Source organism: Rhinolophus sinicus, linkage group LG02, assembly GCF_036562045.2.
Source record: "Rhinolophus sinicus isolate RSC01 linkage group LG02, ASM3656204v1, whole genome shotgun sequence".
Classification (NCBI taxonomy): domain Eukaryota; kingdom Metazoa; phylum Chordata; class Mammalia; order Chiroptera; family Rhinolophidae; genus Rhinolophus; species Rhinolophus sinicus.
Genome location: NC_133752.1, coordinates 200,806,124 through 200,828,758, shown reverse-complemented (window position 1 = coordinate 200,828,758; position 22,635 = coordinate 200,806,124). Strand labels below are relative to the sequence as shown.

Below are 22,635 nucleotides of genomic sequence, written 5' to 3'. Positions count from 1 at the left end.
TGAAATTAATATAAAATAATATCGAATGTGAACTATAATTTTTAAAAAACATAGTCATGGGACATAAAGTACAGCATAAGAAATATAGTCAATGGTATTGTAATAGCTGTGTACGGTGTCAGAGGGGTAATAGACTTATTGGGGTGATCATTTTGTGAGGAGTGTAATGTCTAATCACTATGTTTTTTTATACACCTGAAACTAATAATAAATAAATACATAAATAAACATAGGGTGAAGGACTTGAATAGACACTTGTCCAAAGAAGACATACAAATGCCAGCAATCACCTGAGGAGATGCAACACTAACCATTATTGAAACGGGAAAGAAAACTCGCGATGGTGTCTTTGTCCCACATGAGGCTGTAATGACGAAATGGAGGCTACGTTTACACTCATGTGTGGAAAAATGGGAATCTTCTTACTCTGTTGGTAGGAACGTAAAATATTGCAGCCTCTGTGAAAAATAGTTTAAAGTATCTTCAAAAAGTTAAAAGTGTAGCTACCTTTTAGCTCCATTACACTCCAAATTATATACGCACAATTATATACCCAGAATTGACAACAAGTGTTCTAACAAAGATCTGTGTGTGGCTGTCACAGCAGCATCGCCACAGCAGAAAGGTGGCAACACCCCCGATGTCAAGCCAAGGACGCACTAACACACAGAATGTAGGACACCCGTAAAAGCACTAACATTCCGTCACAAAAAGGAGCGAGGAATGTGAAATGGTGCGGCTGCTGTAGAAAAGATGGTTCATCAAACATTAAATGTGAGATGTCCACGTGATCCAGCAACCCCACCTCTGTATGAACACCCCACAAAGCTGAGAGCAGGACTCGGACAGAGATGTACACACCCACGTCCACAGCAGATGATTCCCACCAGCCAAACGGTGGGAGCAGCCGTGTCCATCGAGGGATGAGCGGTGCATCCACACACTGAAATATTCTGCAGCCGTAAAACAGAGCAAAGCTCTGATGCAGCTGCCAGATAAGTGGCCGCTGACAACACGGTGCTCAGTGAGAGAAGCCTGTCACACAAGGACACGTAGTATATGATTCCATGCATGTAAAATGTCCAGAACAGACAAATCCAGAGACAGAAAGTGGATAAAGCTGTGGATGCATAGATTCCTCCTTGTGGGCTGCTCTGAGGAGAGCTCAGCATCAGGCCTGGGTGTTCCTGCAGGAATGCAGGCCCAGGCTGGAGTCATCTGTGCCTTTAAAGCCATCAAAGTGTGAAAATGAGGGTCAGTCTCAGGGGCAGTTCCAGCAAAACTGGATCCAACTGGAAAAAGGCGTTTCGCACAGTGGGACAGGTGTGAGGGGAGATGGGCCTGAGGTGGATTATGACCCTCAGATCACGCTCACGTTCTCATCCCGGGCTTTGGGGCCGTTCTGTGGGAGACTGCCCGTTTGGGGCAGACTGTCCGAAGCACTGCACATGTGGTGGCAAACGTGGTAAAGAAGGCAGCAGGGAAACCCGGTGACGGGATAGAGACAGGTTTCTGTTAACAGTGCAGGTGTCGTGCACGTCAGAAAGGACAGGAAAGTGAAGTTCTCCTGGGAACACCGGTTCCATACCCACCCAGAACGTGCTGCACGCAGCCCTGAGGTCCTCCCCGACCAGGGTCTGCGAAGCATCAGGGCGCTCGCAGAGACCCCGCCTCGCTGTGAGGTGACTGACTGGCGCGAGGTTCTGCTCACACCCAGCTCCTCCTGGGCACTGAGGCCGCCCTCCCTGCTGAGCACCCACGTGACCTTTTCCCCACCTTTGTGCGTTTATCCTCACTTTTATTCACTTCTCCTCACAGGGCCTAACACTAAGTCTAATCCTAACCCTAACCCTTGACACCTGACCCTAACCCCCAAACACAAACCCTAAACCCTAACTCCACCCCTACCATTCAGCCCCACCCCCGCCCCTAGAGCTAACCCTAACTTTATAGCCTCTCACCCTGAATTAAAACTTAACGGTAAACCTGACCCCTAACCTTCACACTCACCCTACCCCATGACCCTAACCACAAACACCCAACGCTCAGCTCTAAACCGTAATCTGTCACCCGTAAGTCTAACCTCTAAAACTAACCCTAAACCTAGTCCTAAGCACCATCTTACTGTAACTACTAACTCAGAAACGCCGTCCTCCCTGGCCCTCACAGCCCTGAGAGCAGCCCTGCCTTCACTGCGCCACGGAGCCTGACCCCACTGTACACCTCCATTACCACAGTCACAGTGAACCAGCTGCACTGTATCCACAGCTCCTCGCACTGGGCCATAGAATCTCTAGATTCAAGGTTCTCCACTTTGCTTCCGAGAATTTTTCAGCTCTTCCAAGACAGCATTTCATGGTAACCTGTCTTATTATTTCTACCAACAAGACAGCTGTCATCAGTCTGGCTCATTTAATGATTTGTCTTTTTCTTTTGCTGTTTTTAACACCTCATTTGTTTTGGAGTTCAACAAATTTATTATGATTTGTGTCGATGTCTTGTCCTTTTTTTTTCTGCTTGGGATCCTACATCCTGTATGTCTTTGGGGGGAGATCTCACTATTATCTCTTCAAATATTGCTTTTTTGCCCATTTACTTCATAAATGCGTGTTAGAACTTTTCTATCTTGTGTTTGATCTGCCTGACTCTTTCTTCTGTATTATTGACACCTTTGTCTCTCCATGCTTCATCCTGGATATATTCTTCTGACTTACGATGCATTTTATTTATTCTACAGCTAGGTCTAAGCTGATGTTAAACCCATCCACTAACTTATTTTCAGTTATTGTGCATTTCAATGATAGATTTTTCAGCTCTAAAATTTCCATTTAGTTATTTTTTATAGTTTCCTATTCTGTTCCAAATTTTCACACAAGTGTTTTATTCCCTTGATTAAGTGCAGTATTTTATAAGTCCATGTCTGGACGTTTCAGACACAGACTGAGGGCCCCATATAAACTTGAAAATGAACAAAATTTCTAATTGTCCACACTGGAAGGTGAGATATCAGGGACCCTCCCTTGACCTTACCACCCTAATTAACACTCTGACATTGAGACTTAGTTCCAATGCCACCTCCTCCATAAAGCTTTCTCATCCCATCTGTCACCTCACTATCATCTCTCAGCCAAAGTAAAACTTTCTCTCCTGTGTTCTCTTAAAGGGCTCTAAACTTCTATCACACAATTATCCATTTCTGCTTACATTTCATCTGCCTGTCTACCAACTTCATAATAAGCAATTTGGGGACCCAAACCATGTCTTCATCATATCTGTAACTCCCCGTGATCATCACCGTGCCATAAATATAGAAGATACTAAAACAAACATTTGAAAAAACTAATGAAAGAGCCAGAAAAGCAAGAACCAAATGGACATGGTATCAAAAGAAGACAGTGAATGCTGCTGAGAGTCTGGTACCAGTGGGGTCCCTGGAGACTTTGGCAAGTGCAATTTCTGGGGGATTGGGGGGAGCGGGGAGCGTTCAGGCAGGTTGCAGGGGGCTACAGATGAGTGGGCGTGAGCATGTGGGGACAGAGGCTCAGACACGAAAAGAAGGAGGGGAGGTTAAAAGGATTTTAAAAGATGGGCAATACCAAAACATGTTTACATTCAAAGGGGATGAACTTGGTAAAGGAGTCAGGACACATTACAAACAAGATGACCAACAAAGCAGGTCCCAGAGAAGAGCGGGAGGTGGGACCCAGGGTGCATGTGGACGTGAAGCACAGCCCTTCGCATGTTGTGACAGGAACGAGGTGAGGGTGGGTGCAGGTGCAGATGTGGGGAGACCCTCTGGAACCCTAGACATTTCCTTCACACCAGTGGCTCTCAACCGGGGGAAATTTTGCCCCCTGCCCTGGGGACATTTGGCAATCCCTGAAGACAATTTTAGTTGTCACAGCTGGGGAGGGGGCAGGGAAGTTGGTGGCATCTAGTACACAGAGACCAGGGATGCTTGCTGTGCACAGGACAGTCCCCACCACAAGAAAATAATCCAGCCCTAAGTGTCGGAAGTCTGAGATCAAGTGGCTCACTCTACCTGGAAGAACCACAGAGACTCCTCAACAAAGAGAACCAAACAGGTGACGACCTCCAGCTGCGTTACTCTGAGCCACCCAAGAGCATCCCGGACAACAGGAGATGGCACCACTGAGCTGCTGGCTCCAGAAGGGCTGCTGCCGAGACGCCGCATAGCCCAGGTGCCCCTGGGTCCCGACAGTGCTGAGAAGCCAGGTCTCCACAGACTGACAGGCCTGCACTGGGCTGGTCCCAGGCCTCCAGGCCGCAGCACAGAGCACACCTCCCTCTGGGCCACAGCACTCAGGGCCAGGGTAAACACAGCTCTTCTGCCTGCTGACATCAGGGACAAAGGCTACAATCTTATGACCAGCTGAAGGCAGTTTGTAGAAAAGGGAAGACAGAAGAGGCGTTCTCATTCCACAGGCAGGGCAGAGGCAGGAGGCACCCACTGCCAGGTGTGGAAGCCTTGCCCGGTGGGCCTCTGCCCGCCCACTCCCTCAGTCCCGGGCGTGTGCACTAAGTCCGCAGGCCATGCCAGCTGCGATGGCCACTGGACCAGAAACACAACTGGGAAGACAGCTCACTGGGGGCTCTGGATCTCTGCCCCAACAGCGGCCAGCACACAAATGCCAAACCTGCTTCTGTGAGGAGTCGGGGATGTGGCAGGTGTACGTGAGGCCAAACTCCCATCAAGTGAGGCTGCGGGGACGTGGTACGCTGCAACTCCATGCCGAAGCTGCATGGTGTCCCTGTAGGTGAGAGGATGAAATATAGGCTTGGACTGGCTACTGTGAGTGAGAGGCACACGTGGCCAGAATCAGGCACTGCAAGCGGGCATGAGCAGAGGCCCCTGCCATCCTCAGAGCTCCCCGCCCTGGCTGAGAGCCCAGGCTGCTGCCATAGAACGGTGCCCAGGGCCACTGCTGATGTGCAAGGAAGCACACATCCAAGGTGCTGCTGAGCCAGTGGCCACAACCGGGTGAGAGGCTCACAGGTCAGTGTTAGCTCTGTGAGAGCCACAAGCTGGTGTTTGTTCAGACTTGACGCAGATCACAACTTTAAAGAATGGCAAACACCCAGCCACAGCGGAACCCACATTCTTCTCAAGGTCGCAAGGGACATTCACCCAGACAGACCACATTCTGGGCCACAAACACTCCTGAGGCATTTAAAAGAATAGAAACCACGCAGTGTGTGTTCTCAGAACACAATGGAACCAAGCTAGAAATCCACAAGGGAAAGATGGCTGGAAAACCCCAGGCACTTGGAAGTTAAAATATAAACTTCTAAATAACACGTGGGTCAAAGAAATCTCAAGAGAAACTTTACAGTATCTTGAACTGAATTAAAATGAAAACACAATGTATGAAAATGTGTGGGGTATAATGAAAGCAGTGCCCACTGCTGCTGGCACAGCCTCTGCAACTGTCCCCAAAGGGGTTTATGGCACTTGAAAGCTCGTGATGCTGGGCCCGCTCTCACCTCCAGAACAAAAGTGAAGGCCTGCACAGGCTAATGGGGCCTGGCGAGCCGGGCTCCTGCTCCTGTGCTCACAGAGCTGGAGACCCCACAAACACTGCACCCCACCCCTCCCACTTCAGGACTGTATCGCCTTCCACACCAACATGCCTCTCTGCACTGATTCTCATAAAGTGCTTGACGGGGGACATTATTCTTTTCAATTGCCCAGTTAGGCACATGGAGGAGAGAGTGGTAGAGGGGCTGAATTGCCCTGTGGGCTACATATTCTGGTTTGTGGGACTGTGAGCCTCCAAGGGAGTCACCCATTCAAGGGAAACTCAGGTTGAAGCCCTGCCCATTCCCACCAGTACTGCTTTCTCTTTAACATCCTGGTTTCCCAGAGGATTTATTTATTTATTTATTTATTTATTTATTTATTTATTTATTTATATTTTTAAAAGATTTTATTAGGGAAGGGGAACAGGACTTTATTGGGGAACAGTGTGTACATCCAGAACTTTTTCCCAAGTCAACTTGTTGTCCTTTCAGTCTTAGTTGTGGAAGGTACAGCTCAACTCCAGGTCCAGTTGCCGTTGTTAGTTCCAGGGGGCACAACCCACCATCTCTTGAGGGAGTCGAACCGACAACCTTGTGGTTGAGAGCCCAATGGCCCATGTGGGAATCGAACCGGCAGCCTTCGGAGTTAGGAGCACAGAGCTCCAACAGCCTGAGCCACTGGGCTGGCACCTCCCAGAGGATTTACAAGTCACACTCATGGATGACCTAACACAGGTTGCACTGACTGCTGTCCCCCTTAAGGCCTCTATCCTGAGTGCCTCCCCATCTGTTCCAGAATTGGAAAATTAGTGGACGAGAACTGGCAAGTGGCCAGGGACTGGATCCTTGCTGGACACCAGCCTCCTCTGACCTAAGCTTACAGATAGTCAGGACCTCACCTGCCCAAATCACACCCTATTACACACTCTGTTCTCCCTAATGTCGTGGCTCATAGACACTCGACGCCAGGGGGAGGCACTGTCCCAGCCATCGGTATCTCAAGGTGCTAGAACACTGCCTGGCACCGGCGCTCCTCCAGTCTCCACTAAATGCACCCCTGTAGCCTTATTTTATGCATCTTTGATTGTGGAAATGATATAAAAACAAAGCATTTTTGTAAATTGGACTAAAAGACTTTTGAAATCGCTTTGCAGGATCCTGTCTGGTGACCTTCTAAATCTGCCAACACAGACAAGGTGTCTGATCACAAGCAGGACAGAGGCCAGCCAGCCCTCTCTCCACCTGACACTGGCCTGGCAGTCACAGGAAAAGCAACGCAGGGTCGGGCCCAAACAAAGAAGTCAGGCCAATGCTTCCTGGATGCTTCGTACCGTTTCACAGCAAAACGCAGACAGCTCAGCCAACCCACTCTCCCTGAGAAACCCAAGAGCAAGAGGAATATTTGCCAGGTATCTCGAGGGCTACCCTTGACACCCTCCGACCCCACCTCCATACCCAAGCTGTCACCAACTCCTGGCAACTTTACCTCCCAAAGCTCTCTCACTGCCACCACCCCAGTCCCACACTTGTGCAGCAAGTCCTCCTCACAGGACCTAAAAATGCAAATCTAGTCATGAAGCAGGGCCCAACTGAGCCCCCTGTACTCAGAATGCTCAGGGATGCCCGGTCCCAGTTCCTGCTCCTTATCTTAGAAGATCACCTTGTAGATGCTTGCTAATTACAAACTCTATCGCTTAGCATTTTCCCAGGTTACTCCCCCACCGTTTTGGACACGAGGCCACAAGATATGATGGAGGTGGGGAGGAGGGGGGCGAAGGGCATCATGAAATGAGAACAGAATCCCAGGATGTCCTGCAGCCTCTGAGAGAACGCCCTGATTTTCCCTTAAATACCCCCAGCCAGTCTGAGAATGGGAAGGCAGTTTTTGGAGGTGTTAACCCGCTGCGTTCTCAGACCACCGGTGCTCTGATAATAAACGCTTATTCTATGACCCAGTCGGTCTTATTCTGCTTATTCTCCGCAGTTGGTCTATTAGCTGAGTGGCGCAGGCAGCACGAGCCCCGGACTCCTTTGGCCTCTGGTTACAGTCATAGACCCCTTCAAGGAGCTCTTTGCTCTCAGGGTAGAAACCACCCACCCACCCTCCCCCAACCCGCCACACACACTCACACACACACTCACACTCACTCACTCAGCCCCACCCAGTCATAACTTGCGAGGTGTTGCGTGCTTTGGCCCTTGTGTCTTTCCAGAGTCACCTTGAACCCCTCTGTCCCGACTGAGTCTGAATTGTTCCAAGATTTGTGCCAGAGAAGCCAAGCCCAAAGAACACACCAGGTGGATGAGTGCAGGACATAGGTTATTGCGACTTACTGACCAGGGGAGAGTCTCCAGTGGCGTAATGATCCACACCCAGGTGAAGAATAAGCAAGGTTATATAGGGCCAGCAACACAAAGAGCCCTCCTGTGGGTGAAATCTGGCGGGCCCTGCAGGCCCGCTCTCAGGCACACGGTGTCCCACGAGCTCATCTGCCTGGGGGCCAGGACCCCACACCCTCTCCCCTTAGCTTGCTTTTGCTCCAGCCTCATGAGCCTTTCAGTTCCAAGACTTTCCCCTCGTGAGCGTTTGCGCGACCGATGGACTCCCCAGTCCCGTTGCACTTTACCCCCCGACTGGAGCACGTTCTTCAAAGGACTGCTGTGCAACTAGGAGTGCAGCCATTTAATTTACACCTGCCCCCTGGAAGGTCAGCTCCAAGAAGGCAGCTCTGATTTGCTCGCGGCTGTGTAGCCTCAGTCCCGAGGAGGAACGGCCAGCCCGGCACACTCCTGCTCTCAGCAGGTACCTGTTGATTGAATCAACGAATGCACCTGAGCCAGCGCTCCGGGCCGCGCGGCGCAGAGGTGTGTGTGTGTGGGGGGGGGGTCCCTGCTAATTCTCGCTCAGCCAACAGGTAGAGAACAAATGCCTACAGGTGAGACATTTGCTCACATCACCCCATCACAGTTCGAAACTTTAGAATCGCCAGTTCTTATGCCTCCCACACGTGACGCCCGACCTCACCACGCTCCCGAGGGCAGCGGCCAAGCCCGACGCCCCGCCACCCGGCCCCCGCGCCTGCGCCCCAGACCCCGACGCCCGAGGCTGCCGGTCACTCCCGATGCCTGTGGCCGCGTGAACCCCGACTCGGTCCCGACCCACGCCCACCCCAGGCTCCCGCCTCTCCGCAGCCTCAGGCCGGCGCAGGCCGGGCGCACCGTCCCCGAGGGACTCCCGCCAGGCACCGCCGGAGCCAGCCCGCGCCGCCGGGGTCCTTCAGGCCCTCGCAGGGCAGCTCCGTCGGGGTCCTCGTGCGGTTGCGTAGCAGCTGCGGGGACGCGGGGCGAGTCGGCCGCGGAGGGTGGCGCCGCGTGAGCTCGGGCTGGCGCGTGGGGCCCGCGATGAGGCGGGATCCGGGATGGGACGCGGTCCGAGGGCGGTGCGGAGCCCGGGGGGCGGCTGGCCACGCGCGGGGCGCCCCGCGGCCTGGCTGGTCTGCATCCGTCGCCCGGGGCCGCCCGGTCGTGGTCCAGCCTGTGGGTCCGCCGCTCCCTGGCCGTCCTTGGCGGGCACGGTGGGGAGGTGGTTCCCAGACGTGCGCGGGGCCCCCAGGATGTTTGCTGAGTGACAGAGAGTTTGCCCACTGGACCGTGAGAACAGCGACAAACCTTTGAAGGTCTTTCCAACAGGTCGCTTCGGCCACAGGGCGGAGGTGGAGGCGACAGCCCTCGTCGTGCTCACCGGGCGCGGTGAGTGCTCATGAAGCGCTAGTACTGCGGCTGCCTTGTCGCGCCATTTCTGGGCCTCGTTAGCTGAGTCTGGACTGTGGTCCATTCTCAGTCGTGTCCGAGGAGTTGTCTCTGGCAGTGAGGGTGGCGGAGCAGCTGCCGATGAAGTTACCCCGAGGCCGGCACGGGGTGTCTGCTGACGTCCTGTGTAGATGGGGTGTGTGAGGAGGTGGGTAGGTGCTTTCACGTGTTGTCCGTGCCTGTGTGGCTAGTCTGCCGTCCACATCTGGGAGGCAGTTAGCTGCACCTCTGAGTCTGGCACTGAGAGAAGCGATCGCGGGAGGGGGGGACAGCTCTGGCCTCAGCATTTAGGAGACACTTGAAACAGGGAAAGGTTGAAATAACCCTACAGAGTCGGGATTAGCGAGTGCCCGCATTGAGCGAGGAAGAGGCAGCTACTGGTTGCAGTGGGGTAGAAAGTTGAAAAGGAGGTGCGAGGCATGAGACAGGATCCGGAATACAGGTCAGGCACCTTTGACTGTGTGGTCATCATTCAGCGACGAGAGCTCACACTACAGAGAAGGGTCTCTTTGCCAGACAGTATCTCACATTGATCATGTGACATGGGCACTGTTTTTTGTCCCTGTTTTACAAGTGAGAAAACTTTGTGTGTAAAATTTGTAGTTTTAACGTGGCTTTACAATACTGTTTGTCAGGGTAAGTTGGGAGGTGTGGCCCTGAGCACAGCTGTAGTGCTATGATGCAGAGCAAAGCACCCTAAGAGGATCTTGGTGGGGGACAAGTGTACCCCACGGTTCAGCATGTGGTGGCAAGGTAGAGGGGAGGAGAGAAGGAGGTAAGTGTGTCCGTGGGCCCCTGTCTCGTCCGCTCATTGTCTGCCCTGTTGAGGAAGAGGAGGAAACAAAGTTGGTTGAGGGGAAATCTCACCTCTTTAACAACAGCCTGTTCTTGGTCTTCCCAGACAGTGACAAGATCCCGTCCCCTGAATTGAGCCCCTTGTTGCAGCCAGGAGCCAATGGCCGAGGACAGAGCCAAACCCTGTGAGCTGGACCAAAAGAAATATGATGCTGATGACAGTGTGAAGATCATATGCCTGGGGGACAGCGCTGTGGGCAAGTCCAAGTACGTGGGGACATGACAGAAGGAAGGCCAGGCTCACAGTGGGCCTGGGTCCCTAGCAACGTCCTCCAGAGGCACCGGGAGCGTGGCTTCTGTGGGAGTGGTGAGAGAGCGGTTGTACTGGACACCAAGTGTACGCTGGAGAAACGGGGGATCTAATCAGCAGCTGTGTGTGTGTGCGGCATTGGGGAGGCAAGTCATAAGGACTGAGGAAGTTGAGCTTTTTCCATGAGTCCTGGCAGAAGGTGTGGTGTGGGTCACCCCAGCGACTATTGAAGCAGCCCAGGGTGAGGAGGTGAGAACTGGTCTTCCTGTATATAGTCTGTGGGCTGAGAGAGTAAGGAGGAGGCAGTGGGAGTAGAGAGCAGGTGTGAGAGCTGCGACAGGCATAACCATGGACAGATTGAAGGAAGGTGAAGATGCTTTTTCTTGGAGGGACTCCCTGCGATTGAGAAGAGAGGGTAGAAATGATGACTGACTGTACTGAGCAGATAGATTGGCTTATTCTTTTGCCTGACATCAGCACCTATGTGCAAAGGTGTGGAACTCCACACCTGGAGAGCTGGCAGCTTGTCTCAGGAGGAGTGACCCTGTTTCTCACCTTCCTTGGGATGGTGAAGCCACACTTCACAGGATCAGGGCAGACTTGCCCCGAGCAGGTGTCAGGTTTAGTCTTATCTCCCGGAGCCCCAGGTCCACAGTGTTTCCTACCTTATCTTTCACATAGCTGTGAATAATCCTCCAGAGGCTTTGCTGGTTTTCAGGCCGTCTTCATGAATTCACGTTCCCTGTCTGCCCCACCCCAGACGCGCACACTGCAGCTCTAGTATTTCACAGTGCGCTGCCTATTGTCAGCAACAGGCCTAGACAGTGACACTGAGGGCAGCTGTGGTGGCTTGCGGAGATTATGCGTAGGTAACACCCCCTTTCCCACCCCAGTTCACAGCAGAGCGCAGGAACAATAGCCCGGGAGAGCGAGCTTGCTGGGAGACCCGGGGTGGTTGGTCTGCACACTCAGTGCTACCCAGCCCCCAGATCCAACGCCAGTCTCTTGTGAGCCTCACTTAAAAGAATAACAGGCAGTTAAGAGGACGTCAGAGGTCCCCACTGCATTGGCCTCTGCAGGCACAACTTGGGCAGCTCAGTCCAGGCCCCAGCACCGAACTGCATCTCTGGCAAAATACTGTCCCAGAGACAGAGGCTCTGACGGGCACACAGGGCACAGGAGGGAAGGCAGGCAGGCGAGAATATCCTGGTTCTCTGTCAGTGGGGCTCAGGAATTCTGTGCCAGTTTTCACCATCGCCACCTTGCACGTCTCAGCGCAGTATGGAGGAGACTGTGAAGAGGTTAGTTAACGTGTATTCATCCTTGGACAGCACCCGTGTGCCCGGCCTCAGCTCTGCACAGGGGCTTTGAGGTGATGCCACTGCCTCGCATGGTGCGGCAGCCCCAGCCACTGGGCCCACTTTGAGGCCCCTCTTTGTTGTGTGACACCTTCATGCTTCCTGACCTGTTGCCTCTTTGGACCTCTGTTTCTGGCTCCATGGGCCTCTGTGGAGGGTGGGCTCTGGGGACATAGCTCCACCACTGCAGGTGCGAGCGTCGTCCTCAGACCTGGGCACTGCCTCCCGGGCAGGGCTTTTCCTTGGCCCCTGCATGTGCCACCTTCCTCGCTAGATGTAGTGCAAGGACGTGCTCTCCCTTAACAGTGGCCTGGCCGTCTCCTGATCGTCCTCACTGGGTGCCCTTCACTGGACACTCACTCAGCCAGTGCTGAGCACCCCCAGGTCAGACCCTGTTCTGGGTGGTAGAAGAGAGCCCCTTCCTGAGGCCCCCCTGTAACCAAGCCACCGGAATACTCAGCCAGTCCTCCATGCTTTTGCTTCACGTTTTCTGCACCACGGGTAGGGCTGGCCCAGTTATGAGAGGGATCCATGCTCTTCCTATGGCTTCTCTCTCTGCAGCTCAAGAAGACATCTTCCCACTGGGGAGTCACTTTAGTCTGCCCCAAGGCCTTTCTTCTTCTTACAGAGTTCCTTGATCCCAGATGTTCTTTCTGCTTAATAACAACACATGGCCTTTTCTGATTCCTTCCTTAAGTAGTTAGGTCCAGACGCATTGCCTTTTTTCTTCGACAGCTGTCTAACTAGGCCTTTGGGGTCTCATTTTCCCCTTAATAACTGTCCGTCATTGTGCGAAGAGGCAAAAACACACAACTCACTATGGCCATGTGGTCTAAATATAAACTATATTTAACTAGGGGGAATTTACAAGCAGAAAATACACAGCATGCCCATGTCCCAAGCTCTCGGATTAATGCCAATCCTTCTCAAACTCTTGCAAAAACTAGAAGAGGAGGGAACAATTCCAAACTCATTTTACAAAGCCAGCATTACCTTGATACCAACACCAGACAAGGAGGACACCACAAGGAAAGAAAATTACAGGCCAATAGCCTGATGAAGATAGATGCAGAAGTCCTCAACAAAATACTAGCAAAATGAATTCAATGATACATTGAAAGGATCATATATCGTGACCAAGTGGGATTTATTCCAGGGATGCAAGGATGGCTTAACATCCACAAATCAATCAGTGTGATTCCCCCACATTAACAAAATGAAGGGTAGAAATCATCTGATCATCCCAGTAGATGGAGAAAAAGCATTTGCCAAAATGCAACATCCATTTATGATAAAAAAAAACTCTCAACAAAGTTGTTTCTGTTTTATCAGAGCTATATATATTTTCTGTGTATTAATTCTTTGTCAGTTATTGGCATTGCACATATCTTCTCCCAGTCTTTTTTTTCTGTTTCCTTTATTTTCATTCTCAAATGAAAGAGTACAGAGAGGGCTTGTGTGCCCTTCACGCAGTCTCCCAGGGGTTAATCTCAGGGAACTATAGCACAGTGTCAAAGTCAGAAAGCTGGCGTTGGTTCAGTGACTACATAATTCTATGTCATTTTATGACGTATAGATTTGTACGACTAATCTCTACCATCGAGATACAACAGTATTCCATCACTGCAGAGTCATCTGTAGTAACACCCACCTCACCTCATCCCCCACCATGCCTAACTCCTGGGACCACTAGTGTAGTCTCCACCTCTACAATTATGTCATCTTGGCAACATTGTATAAATGGAGTCATATAGTATGTAGCCTTTTCTACTCAGCATCATACCTTTAAGATCCATTAAGATGTTTGGTATAGTAATAGTTTGTTCCTTTTCATTGCTGAGTAATAGTCCGTGGAATAGCTGTGCCACATTTTGCTTTTTCCAAACTTACAGTCACCCATTAAGTGACATTTTGGTTGTTTCTGGGTTTTGGCTGTTACACATAAAGCTGCTATAAACATGTGTGTGTGGGTTTTGTATAGACATCAGTTTTCTTTTTGTAACTATTTCATTTTGTAACTATTTCATACGGTGAGTATGTTTTGTTAAGAGACTCTAGCTTTTATGGTGGTTCTTCTAGATACTATATTACATATACATACCTTTCAGTCTACCTGTTAGACTGATGTATAAACAGTTTTCCTTTAGGTCACTTTGTTTTCAAATTTTCCTCTGCATACATTGTGAACTCCATCATACATACAGTGCTGTAACTTTGACTTTAATTTTCAAATATATAATTTTGAAAATTCAAGGAGAGAAAAAAGTGTACCGTGCTTACCCACATTTTTCCTTCTTCATTCCTGACGCTCCAGGACTCCTCCTTCGTTCTCTTCGTGTGGGAACTTCTTGACTCCACTTCACTCCTGAGGGGTATTGTCACCATGTGGGGCTCGGCATTGACAGTTCTCTTTTTCCAGCACTTGAGAAGGCTGTGCCACTCATGCCTAGAAATCCTGTGCCGTTTGGATGGTGCAATGTCATGTCTCCGTGCTTGCAAGGTTTTTTTCTTTGTCTTTAGGCGTCAGGAGTTTTATGATGCTGTGTCCTGGTGTGGATTTCTTTGGGTTTCTCCTGCTTGACTTTTGTTCAGCTTCTTGACTTTTGTTCAGCTTCTTCACATTCATGTCATCATATATTCCCATAGTTCCCTGAGGCTCTATTTATTCTTCCCAGTCCATTTGCTTACTAATGTACATATTGGTAATTTCTTTTGTTCTGTTTGAAAGTGCAGTGATTCTTCCTCTGTTCTTTCCATCGTGCTATGAGCCTATTCAGTGAGTTTTTCATTTTGGTTCTTGTATTTTTCAAATTTTTCTGACGTATCCTTTGGGTCCTTTATGTCTTCTATTTCTGTGCTGAAAAATAATCCATTGCTGGGACTTTCTACATTTTCATTTATTTCAAGCACATCTGTAATTGCTCGTTGCTGCATTTTTGTGATGCTGCTTTTAAAGCTCTGTCAGATGGTTTCAGCATCTGTACCGGCAGTGTTGGTGTCTGTCAGTTTGAGGTCTTCCTGGTTCTTGGAGTGATGAGTGATTTTCTGTTGAAATTTGAACCTTCTGAATATCATGTTCAGAGTTTCTGGATCCTATCTGAGCCTTCTGTTTCAACCGCCTCCTGTTACACTGCGTCAACAGCGGTGGGACCAGCACGTCAGCCCCTCCCACCAACTAACTGCTGATGGGAATGAGGTCCAGCCCCTGTGGTCTCCTGATGCTGAGCCCGGAGCCTCCTCACCATGTAGGGAAGGGAGCACTGCTCCCTACTTGGCCCCCACCTGGCCTGGGAACATTGTGGGTGCAGTGTTGCCGTCCTGCAAGGGTGGAAGTCGCACTCCCCACCCGGCCTTTGCACATGGGCTGATGGCGTGGCTGCAGGTTTTTCCGTGGTGTTTGAGTGCTGGTTATAGTCCCAGTGTTTTTTGACCTGGGACCTGGAGACCTGGGCAATAAACTGAAAATTCAAAAACTGCTTTCACGGGAATTTGATTCTGTTTGAGAGACAGAGTCAGTAAGGACAATATGTCATGTTTCCATTGGTATCCCTGCATAGCAGAGAGGGAGTACAAAGTAGGCTAGTACAAGGTCATTGGGGAAAGTCTCACTGCTCAGGTGGCATTTGAACAAAGCCCTGGGAGACCTGCAGCATGTTGAGGATACAGCTTGCAAGCGGAGGGCACAGCCTCCCTGCTCAGTTCCCACACGTAAAATGCGTGATTGTAGTCAGCAGTACGCAGAGGTCGAGATGACACATCTGAGAGGCTCACGTGGCCGGTGAACATACTGACAGTGACGTGAGCTCTTGTTATGAGGCTTAGTAATGGTGATTTCCAGGTTCCAGGCTTGGAAAATGGAGCAGTGCCTCAAGCATGTAATTCAGGGGCAAGAGCAGGCTTAGTGTGTTACACAAACTTCGCTGTAGAGCTGCTGAGTTTATTATGGTTCACGTAGACCTCGGGTGTAGACATATGGTTCAGAAGACAGGTCTTTATTTCTTCAATTAATGCTGGCGACAAGCTGCTATGGGGCCTAGAAAGGAGTACGGCAGAGTCCCTGCCCACAAGCAAAGCAGTTGTGGATGCTGTGTCGGTCTTACAGCTGAGGGTGCCAAGGACTTCAGGGGGTCATGGAAGGATGCCAGGGAATTCATGGGTTTGGAGGGTGGGGTGCAGGCAGTTCCTGGGTATGGTCCTTAAAAGGAAACTGTGGCTGTGGAGTGTAGGGGGAGCCACAGGTGACTTCCAGCTCGTCGCCCTGGGGGGATGTGCCTGACCACATTGCATGTTCTCCTTACAGGCTTATGGAGAGGTTTCTCATGGATGGATTGTATCCTTCAAGGTTGGAAATGCTCCTTGTTCCCGCTGCCCTTCCCCCCTCCTGCCAGCTGACCCCCATGCCCACCCCTGTGCCCCAGTGGCCCAGGGATGGAGGTAGGTGAGTGCATGCACACATTTCATTCATACTGCTCTCTCGCTGGTGAGCCATGTGCCATCACACAGAATCTTAGCCGTGTGTGAATCTGCTTTACATTCGGAGGCCCAGAAAATTGCCTGGGTCTTTGTGGAAATCACTGAACCTCCGACCTCAAAGCTTGGGCTCTCAGGTACTTAAAAATCTCTGGTGGGAACAAACTTTGTAAAATGTGAGCTGCTGACCCCCTGACCATGAGTTGTCACATTGTGCAGGTTTGGCATGAGACCCTCCCTGGCAGCTGGGATGGTTTTTAAAAGCTTCCCCAGGTGAATCCACTCAGAACCCTGGGCAGGAAGAGCCCCAGGCCCTGGCCCCCAGCTCTGAGGGGTCTGGGAGTATTGCTTCCCCTTCTTCAAGCGCTACTTTGTGTCCACCACCTCTGGTCCCGACTTCTCTCTTGCAGCTTCAGGAAGTGTTATCCCCGGCCTTTGGTTAGGGTTTCACGGACAGCACACAGCAGGCTGCACTCACAAATAGCTGCTCAGCTGTGTGCTCGTGGGGCTTTATACCCTGGAGCAGTCGTGTAGCCACAGCGCTGGGATAGTCACGCTTGCATTGTCCTGCTAATATACCGTCGCGGTTTATGATACCAACATGTGCAATCCCATTCTACGGGTCCCTCAGACTTAGATGCTAAGGACACACTGGCCTCTCCCACCCCTGGGGGGTTGTGCCAACGACATTTGAGGTTGATCCTCTGTCTGCAGCATTCGTTCAATGTAAAGTCTAAAAGTCCAAACAGAAAAGGAGTGTGAGGCCCTTCCCCTACCGCCATGTGCCTTCCGCACCTGCCTGGTCATCGTTCTCCGCTCCTTGACCTGACCGCAGTCGGCCGCAGCAGCTGTCCACATACGCCCTGACCCTGTACAAGCACATGGCCACGGTGGACGGCAAGACCGTCCTTGTGGGTGAGCGGCATAAGGCCCCGCTCTGCCCGCTCTCGAGGGAGGGGAGGTCCTGGGAGAGTCAAGCAGGGAGGAAGTGGGCCCCAGGCAGGGGTAGAGCCAGGAGGCCTGGGAGGGTGGGAAGCATGCAGAGCCTGTGCTCGGACCTGGTGTTTTTAGTAGCTGGTGGGAAGAAATAGCATACTGTCCTCCAAAAAGAGTTTTTGCTATGCGTGAGGTCACAGCCTTCCCTTGGCCAGGCCTCGCATCTTGCAGTTTCCACATCTGGGAAGTTGGCCTGGTCTTGACAGTGGCAGGTCCTGCATCTTGTGGGTTAAGGGCAGGGGAACACCGACCTCCTCCCTCTTGGAGCTTCCGATCTGTATTCTCCTTCCTCCTGACCCGTGCGTCCCTCTCACCCACCCATGCACATAGGTGTACACACAACTGTCTTGGTACGTCCAGGTGCAACACCCAGGTGGCAGCTGTGTGGTGTCTGTTCTGCCCGTGCCCCCCCCATGTGTGTGGTGCCCAGGGCTCTGCCCAGCAGCCACCCGCAGGCAGTCAGAGCTGTGTTCTCGTTGCAGATTTCTGGGACACGGCAGGCCAGGAGCGGTTCCGGGGTATGCACGCCTCCTACTACCACAAGGCCCACGCTTGCATCATGGTACGAGACCAGCGGGCGGCGTGCAGGCTGGCCCAAGGGGCGGGGAGGGGGCCAGCAGTGCTGAGGGTGCTCCTTGACCGTCACCTGCTGCTGTTCTTCAGGGGCAGACGCTGGGGCTGAGAGGACCCTGGGTCCAGGGGCTTTCCCTCCCAAACCAGACTTTTACGCTGCTCTCCAGAACACAATCCTCCGCGGTCCACCCCATAGCCAGGGGGTGGTAAGTACCACGAGAGGACCCATGAGGCCAGGAAAGGAGACGGGGAGTGTGTTAACCTGTGTCCTTTGGGGCCTGCCATGAAGCCCCCGCTTCCATTCTGAGCCCCCACTGTCCCTTCAGCACAGAATCCCTTGAAATTTTCCAAAATTCTAAGTAGTACATATCAGGGGACAAAACAAAAGAGCGTGACAGGGTAGGACAGATGATGGCAGAGTGGTGACAGAAGCCATACTGGCAGTCTTCTGTAGCCAGCACCTCTGACCCCTGAGAACTGGGAGATGGGTCCTGTCATTTCTGTCTCAGCTCTGCTCTGGGAGGGACGCCTGCCTCCTTCAGGACCCCCTGCTGATGTGGGGGTGCCCCCACATCAGCCCCAGCCAGCTACTCGGGGTCTGGCAGGTGGAGAGCAGTTCCCGTCTAATGATCATGTGTGGATCTGGGGCCCCCAAGGGAGCTGGGGTGCCACCTCCACCCTGATGGGGATTCTGCTCCTCCTCTCTCAAATTCAGAAGCTTCAGAACCAGACCAGGACAAAGGTAGTTGGCTGTTAGATGTTAGATGGTGTCAAGGGGGCAGCCTGGTGTGAAACAGGTTCCGGAAGTGTCATTACACGCGTGCTTATCAGAAGTCTTCACTGGATATTCAAGACGTCATTTGTTGACACTGGACCTGGGGAGTGAAGGCTGTCATGAGCCCCCCCCACCCTGTGGGCCTGCTGCCTCGGGGGTGACAGCGGCTGACCTGTGCCCACAGGGCAGGGCAGCTCCCGTGAAAGACTGGCTGATTTGGAAGGTCAGCCATTCCAGCAGGTCACAGGCTTGTTTGTGATGGTTTGTGCCCGAGAGAGGAGAGAGTCTGATCGCAGCACAGTCTGGAAGCAGGAGGTGATCTGAGAGGGGTTAGGAGGGTTCATGCAGCAGCCAGGCTGGGCCTCCCTGCCTTAGGGCAGGTCGCAGCTCGTGCTTCCTGCAGATGTCTTAAAATGGGTAAAAACTGTAAGTTACAAAAAGTTAATAAAATTCCGATAAGCTACAAAATAGTGAAATGTAAGAATTACTTTGGGGGTGGCCGGTTAGCTCAGTTGGTTAGAGCGTGGTGCTCTTAACAACAAGGTCACCAGTTCAATCCCCACATGGGCCACTGTGAGCTGCACCCTCCACAGCTAGATGGAAACAACTACTTGACTTGGAGCTGATGGGTCCTGGAAAAACACACTTAAATAAATAAAAGTTTAAAAAAAATTACTTTGAAAAAGTTTAAAATATAAAGTAACAGAATAAACAAAACCTTAGAATTAAAAGTAAATCAAAATTTTCTAAAGGGAAATTCTAGAAACCTTTAAAATTGTTTCAAAGGAGTCTTAAGAGTTTAAGTAATAAAAAGAGACAAAGTTTACAATTTGTAAAATCTATAATAGGCTATCGATTAGTAAGATGATACAGCTTGGTTAGAAAAGGTTAATACAATTAGGTGACAAGATAAAAAAGGAGTAAAGATTCTTAAGAGCGCTTTTGGGGCCAGCCCAGTGGCTCAGGTGGTTGGAGCCATGCTCCTAACGCCAAGGTCACGGGTTCGATTCCCACATGGGCCAGTGAGCTGCGCTCTCTACAGCTAAGATTGTGAACAATGGCTCTCCCTGGAGCTCACTGAGCAGCCGGAGCTCTGCAGGAACTGCTGTGTGCTGCCAGGAGCAGCCGGTGGCCAGCGAGAGTGGTCGGCAGCCGGCGAGAGCTGCTGTGAGCTGCTCTGAGTGGCCAACCGATGACCGACTGCCTCAGCTGGGTGGAGTGCAAGGCTCATAACACCAGCATGGGCCAGGGAGCTGTGTCCTGCACAACTAGACTGAGAAGCAATGGCCTGAACCGGAGTGGGGAGGGCGGAGGTGGAAGAAGAGAAAAAAAGAATGCTTTTGGAACTGGCTGAGGTTCTGGGGCTTTCTTGAGAAGGGCAGGCACAGGCACAGCCTCTGGTCAGAGGGACCAGCTCAAAGCAGAGGCCTAGGAAGAGTCCCCAAGCCTGTGACATGCAGCCCTGCTCACTGGCGTTGGCATGACGTGCAGACACTGCCCCCTGAGCTGTTTCTCTGCTTAATGCAGGTGTTTGATGTACAGAGGAAAGTCACATACAAGAACCTGCACAGCTGGTACACGGAGCTTCGGGAGTTCAGGCCAGAGATCCCTTGCATCGTGGTGGCCAATAAAATCGACGGTGGGGCTCCCCCTGCAGCTGGGTGTTGGCAGCTCCTGGGGCCCCCTCCAGCAACACAGTCTCCTCTGCCTTTTCTGGGGCAGTGAGCTTTCCGTGATCTTCCTCCTCCCCCAGATACAGCCCTGGGTTGCCTGGGTCATACCCTCCCCAGTTGGTTGCCAGCTGCCCTCTTCCTGACACACTGATGCCTGTAAATGAGTCCACCTGGACACACCCCCTGACGGTCCTGGTCAGCCTGCTTTCTGCAGTGAGGGCCTCCAGAACCCTGTGGAACCTTCCCTTTTCCATGGCTGGACAGGCCAACATCCCACCTTCTCTCTGCAGCAGACATAAAGGTGACCCAGAAAAGCTTCAACTTTGCCAGGAAGTTCTCCCTACCCCTGTACTTTGTCTCAGCTGCTGATGGCACCAATGTCGTGAAGGTAACGGCCTGTAGAGACTGGCTCGTGAGGAGGGGAAGGCCGAGTGGTGAGGGGACCAGAAGCTGCGAAGAGAAGGGACGGTGGAGAGAGCGTGTGGTGACAGAAATACTCATGCCCTCATGAGTATTGACCATAGGGGAGGTGATGGCCTGGTGAGAAGGTCGGTCCATCGATGGTGCATGGAGTCAGGGTGATGGGAGGAAGGTGACTTGCGGTGTGGAGTGTTGTGTGGGCTTAGGATGGGGCCAGTGGTCCAAGGCAGGCAGACTCTAGGGAGCTGGAACCCACGGCCATATTTTCCTTCCTGCCACCTCCAGCTCTTCAACGATGCAATTCGATTAGCTGTGTCTTACAAACAGAATTCCCAGGACTTCATGGATGAGGTTTTGCAGGAGCTTGAGGTAAGTCAGGGGGTGGGGGGGTGGGGACAATAGAGGAAATGGCATCTCTTCAGAGGCTGTGGGACAGCAGGGTGCCGTGGCCCTGACCGCCCTTGCGGGCAGCACACGCCTGCGTCTGCCCCTCCAAGCACCAGACCTGCAGCTGGGCATGGGTAGGGCGGGGCCAGTTCTCACCTGCACCTTTGTTCACAGAACTTTGACTTGGAGCAGAAAGCAGCAGATGATCCAGACCGAGAGCAGCGTGGTGCCCTCGAGGGCCCAGCCCCCTCCTGAGTCAGAGAAGGAGGCCTCTCTATGGCCAGCCTGTTGGGGGGGTGGTTTCAGAATGCCCCTCCCCTTGGCAGCCCCCTAGCTCTGAACTGCGTCTCTTCTAGGCCATCACCCACACTGCCTCCTGCAAACTGGCCCACCTCGCTCACTTCCCCTACTCAATGGCCAATGGTACCTGACCCTTCCACAGTTGTCCCCTTCCTTGTACTTGGGCAGGAATGGGTCGGCACCAGCAAGCACCTTGGACACGTGGATGAGATCCACACCAGACGCTGGGCAGAATTGGGGGTCAGCATAAGCCTCCCAGGGGCGCACAGCAAATGGACTCAAGGAACACGCTTTATGTGTCTCCTGAATAAAAGGGAGTTTGTTGGCTTCTTTGTCTCCCAGAACTGTCTTCGTTGTAGTTCCACTGATACCCCGATACCCCTGTTCCCAGCCATGCAGGATTTGGGGGGCATCCGTCCTTTTCCTCTTTACTCTCCCAACCAACATTTTAAAAATGGTTTTGAGCAGACAGATGTTCACTCCACCGGTTTTCAGGAGGTCGTCTGGGTATCGCTGCACATGAGTGAATGGTGAGGCCAAGGTCACAATCACGGGTTTGTCATTAAAATGCAGAGAAAGCAGGTGACAGGTGTAGCTATAGTGACACACAGACGTCATTGCTGGTAAACACCAAAGGTCACCACAGCCACACCAAGAGGCATACTGTCCTGATTTGGATCATGAGAAACGAGCTTTATGAAGCACTTCCTCTAAGACGGCTGTCCTTCACATTTGGAGGACGATGACATCGTCCTCCGTGGGTGGCGGGGGCTGCAGAGCAGTTTGCAGCCTTTCCCACTTCTGTCCAGGACTCGTGCTTCACGAGTGTTTGTATCGTCTTATGCATCATTTCCATTGCTTCTATTGATTTCTTCTGTTTTCTTTTTTATAGTAACGTTTGACTTGCCGAGTACAGAGCATGTTCTGTGGGCCTGGGTTCCACTGGCTGAGAAGTCACGACAGAGCTTGCAGACCATGCAGTGAGGGGACACTGCATGCTGTCATGCGAAGGTCGAGGTTAACTCTCAGCTTACTGAAATTGAGACCATGTCAGTGGCATTTTGTGTTTTAGAAAGAATGAATATTTGGGAGTTGAGAACAAACTTTTCCTCTTTAAATTAGTGGTACAATTTCAAATTCATTATATTATATTATTATATTACATTATCTACCTGGTCTTAAAGTAAGACCAGGTCTTATATTAATTTTTGCTCCAAAAGACGCATT

The 22,635-nt window shown here is 51.7% G+C and overlaps 1 protein-coding gene across 10 annotated transcripts; it reads left to right on the top strand.

The window, feature by feature from the left end:
- Window positions 1–8,258: 8,258 nt before the first annotated feature.
- RABL2B (RAB, member of RAS oncogene family like 2B) lies at window positions 8,259–21,737 on the top strand. Of its 10 annotated transcripts, none has more exons than XM_074326682.1 (10): window positions 8,762–8,913; window positions 9,232–9,291; window positions 10,297–10,413; window positions 16,115–16,144; window positions 17,120–17,199; window positions 17,763–17,842; window positions 20,156–20,267; window positions 20,595–20,689; window positions 21,007–21,090; window positions 21,283–21,737. In XM_074326682.1, the coding sequence occupies exons 3-10, from the start codon at window positions 10,307–10,309 to the stop codon at window positions 21,361–21,363; spliced, it is 669 nt and encodes a 222-aa protein (XP_074182783.1). In that variant the 5' UTR covers window positions 8,762–8,913; window positions 9,232–9,291; window positions 10,297–10,306; the 3' UTR covers window positions 21,364–21,737. The 10 variants fall into 10 exon arrangements, with proteins under 10 accessions (XP_074182786.1, XP_074182785.1, XP_074182782.1 ...); XM_019717801.2 differs by having other exon boundaries at window positions 8,766–8,913; window positions 20,592–20,689; XM_019717799.2 differs by having other exon boundaries at window positions 8,842–8,913; window positions 10,253–10,413; window positions 20,592–20,689.
- Window positions 21,738–22,635: the final 898 nt, after the last annotated feature.

Excerpts from the sequence above, each read along its gene's own strand:
- RABL2B (XM_074326685.1), top strand. The coding sequence starts at position 10,307 with ATGGCCGAGGACAGAGCCAAACCCTGTGAGCTGGACCAAAAGAAATAT. Across the intron at positions 16,249-17,762 it reads CCAGTGGCCCAGGGATGGAG|ATTTCTGGGACACGGCAGGC; the intron begins GTAGGTGAGTGC and ends TTCTCGTTGCAG. Across the intron at positions 17,843-20,155 it reads AGGCCCACGCTTGCATCATG|GTGTTTGATGTACAGAGGAA; the intron begins GTACGAGACCAG and ends TGCTTAATGCAG.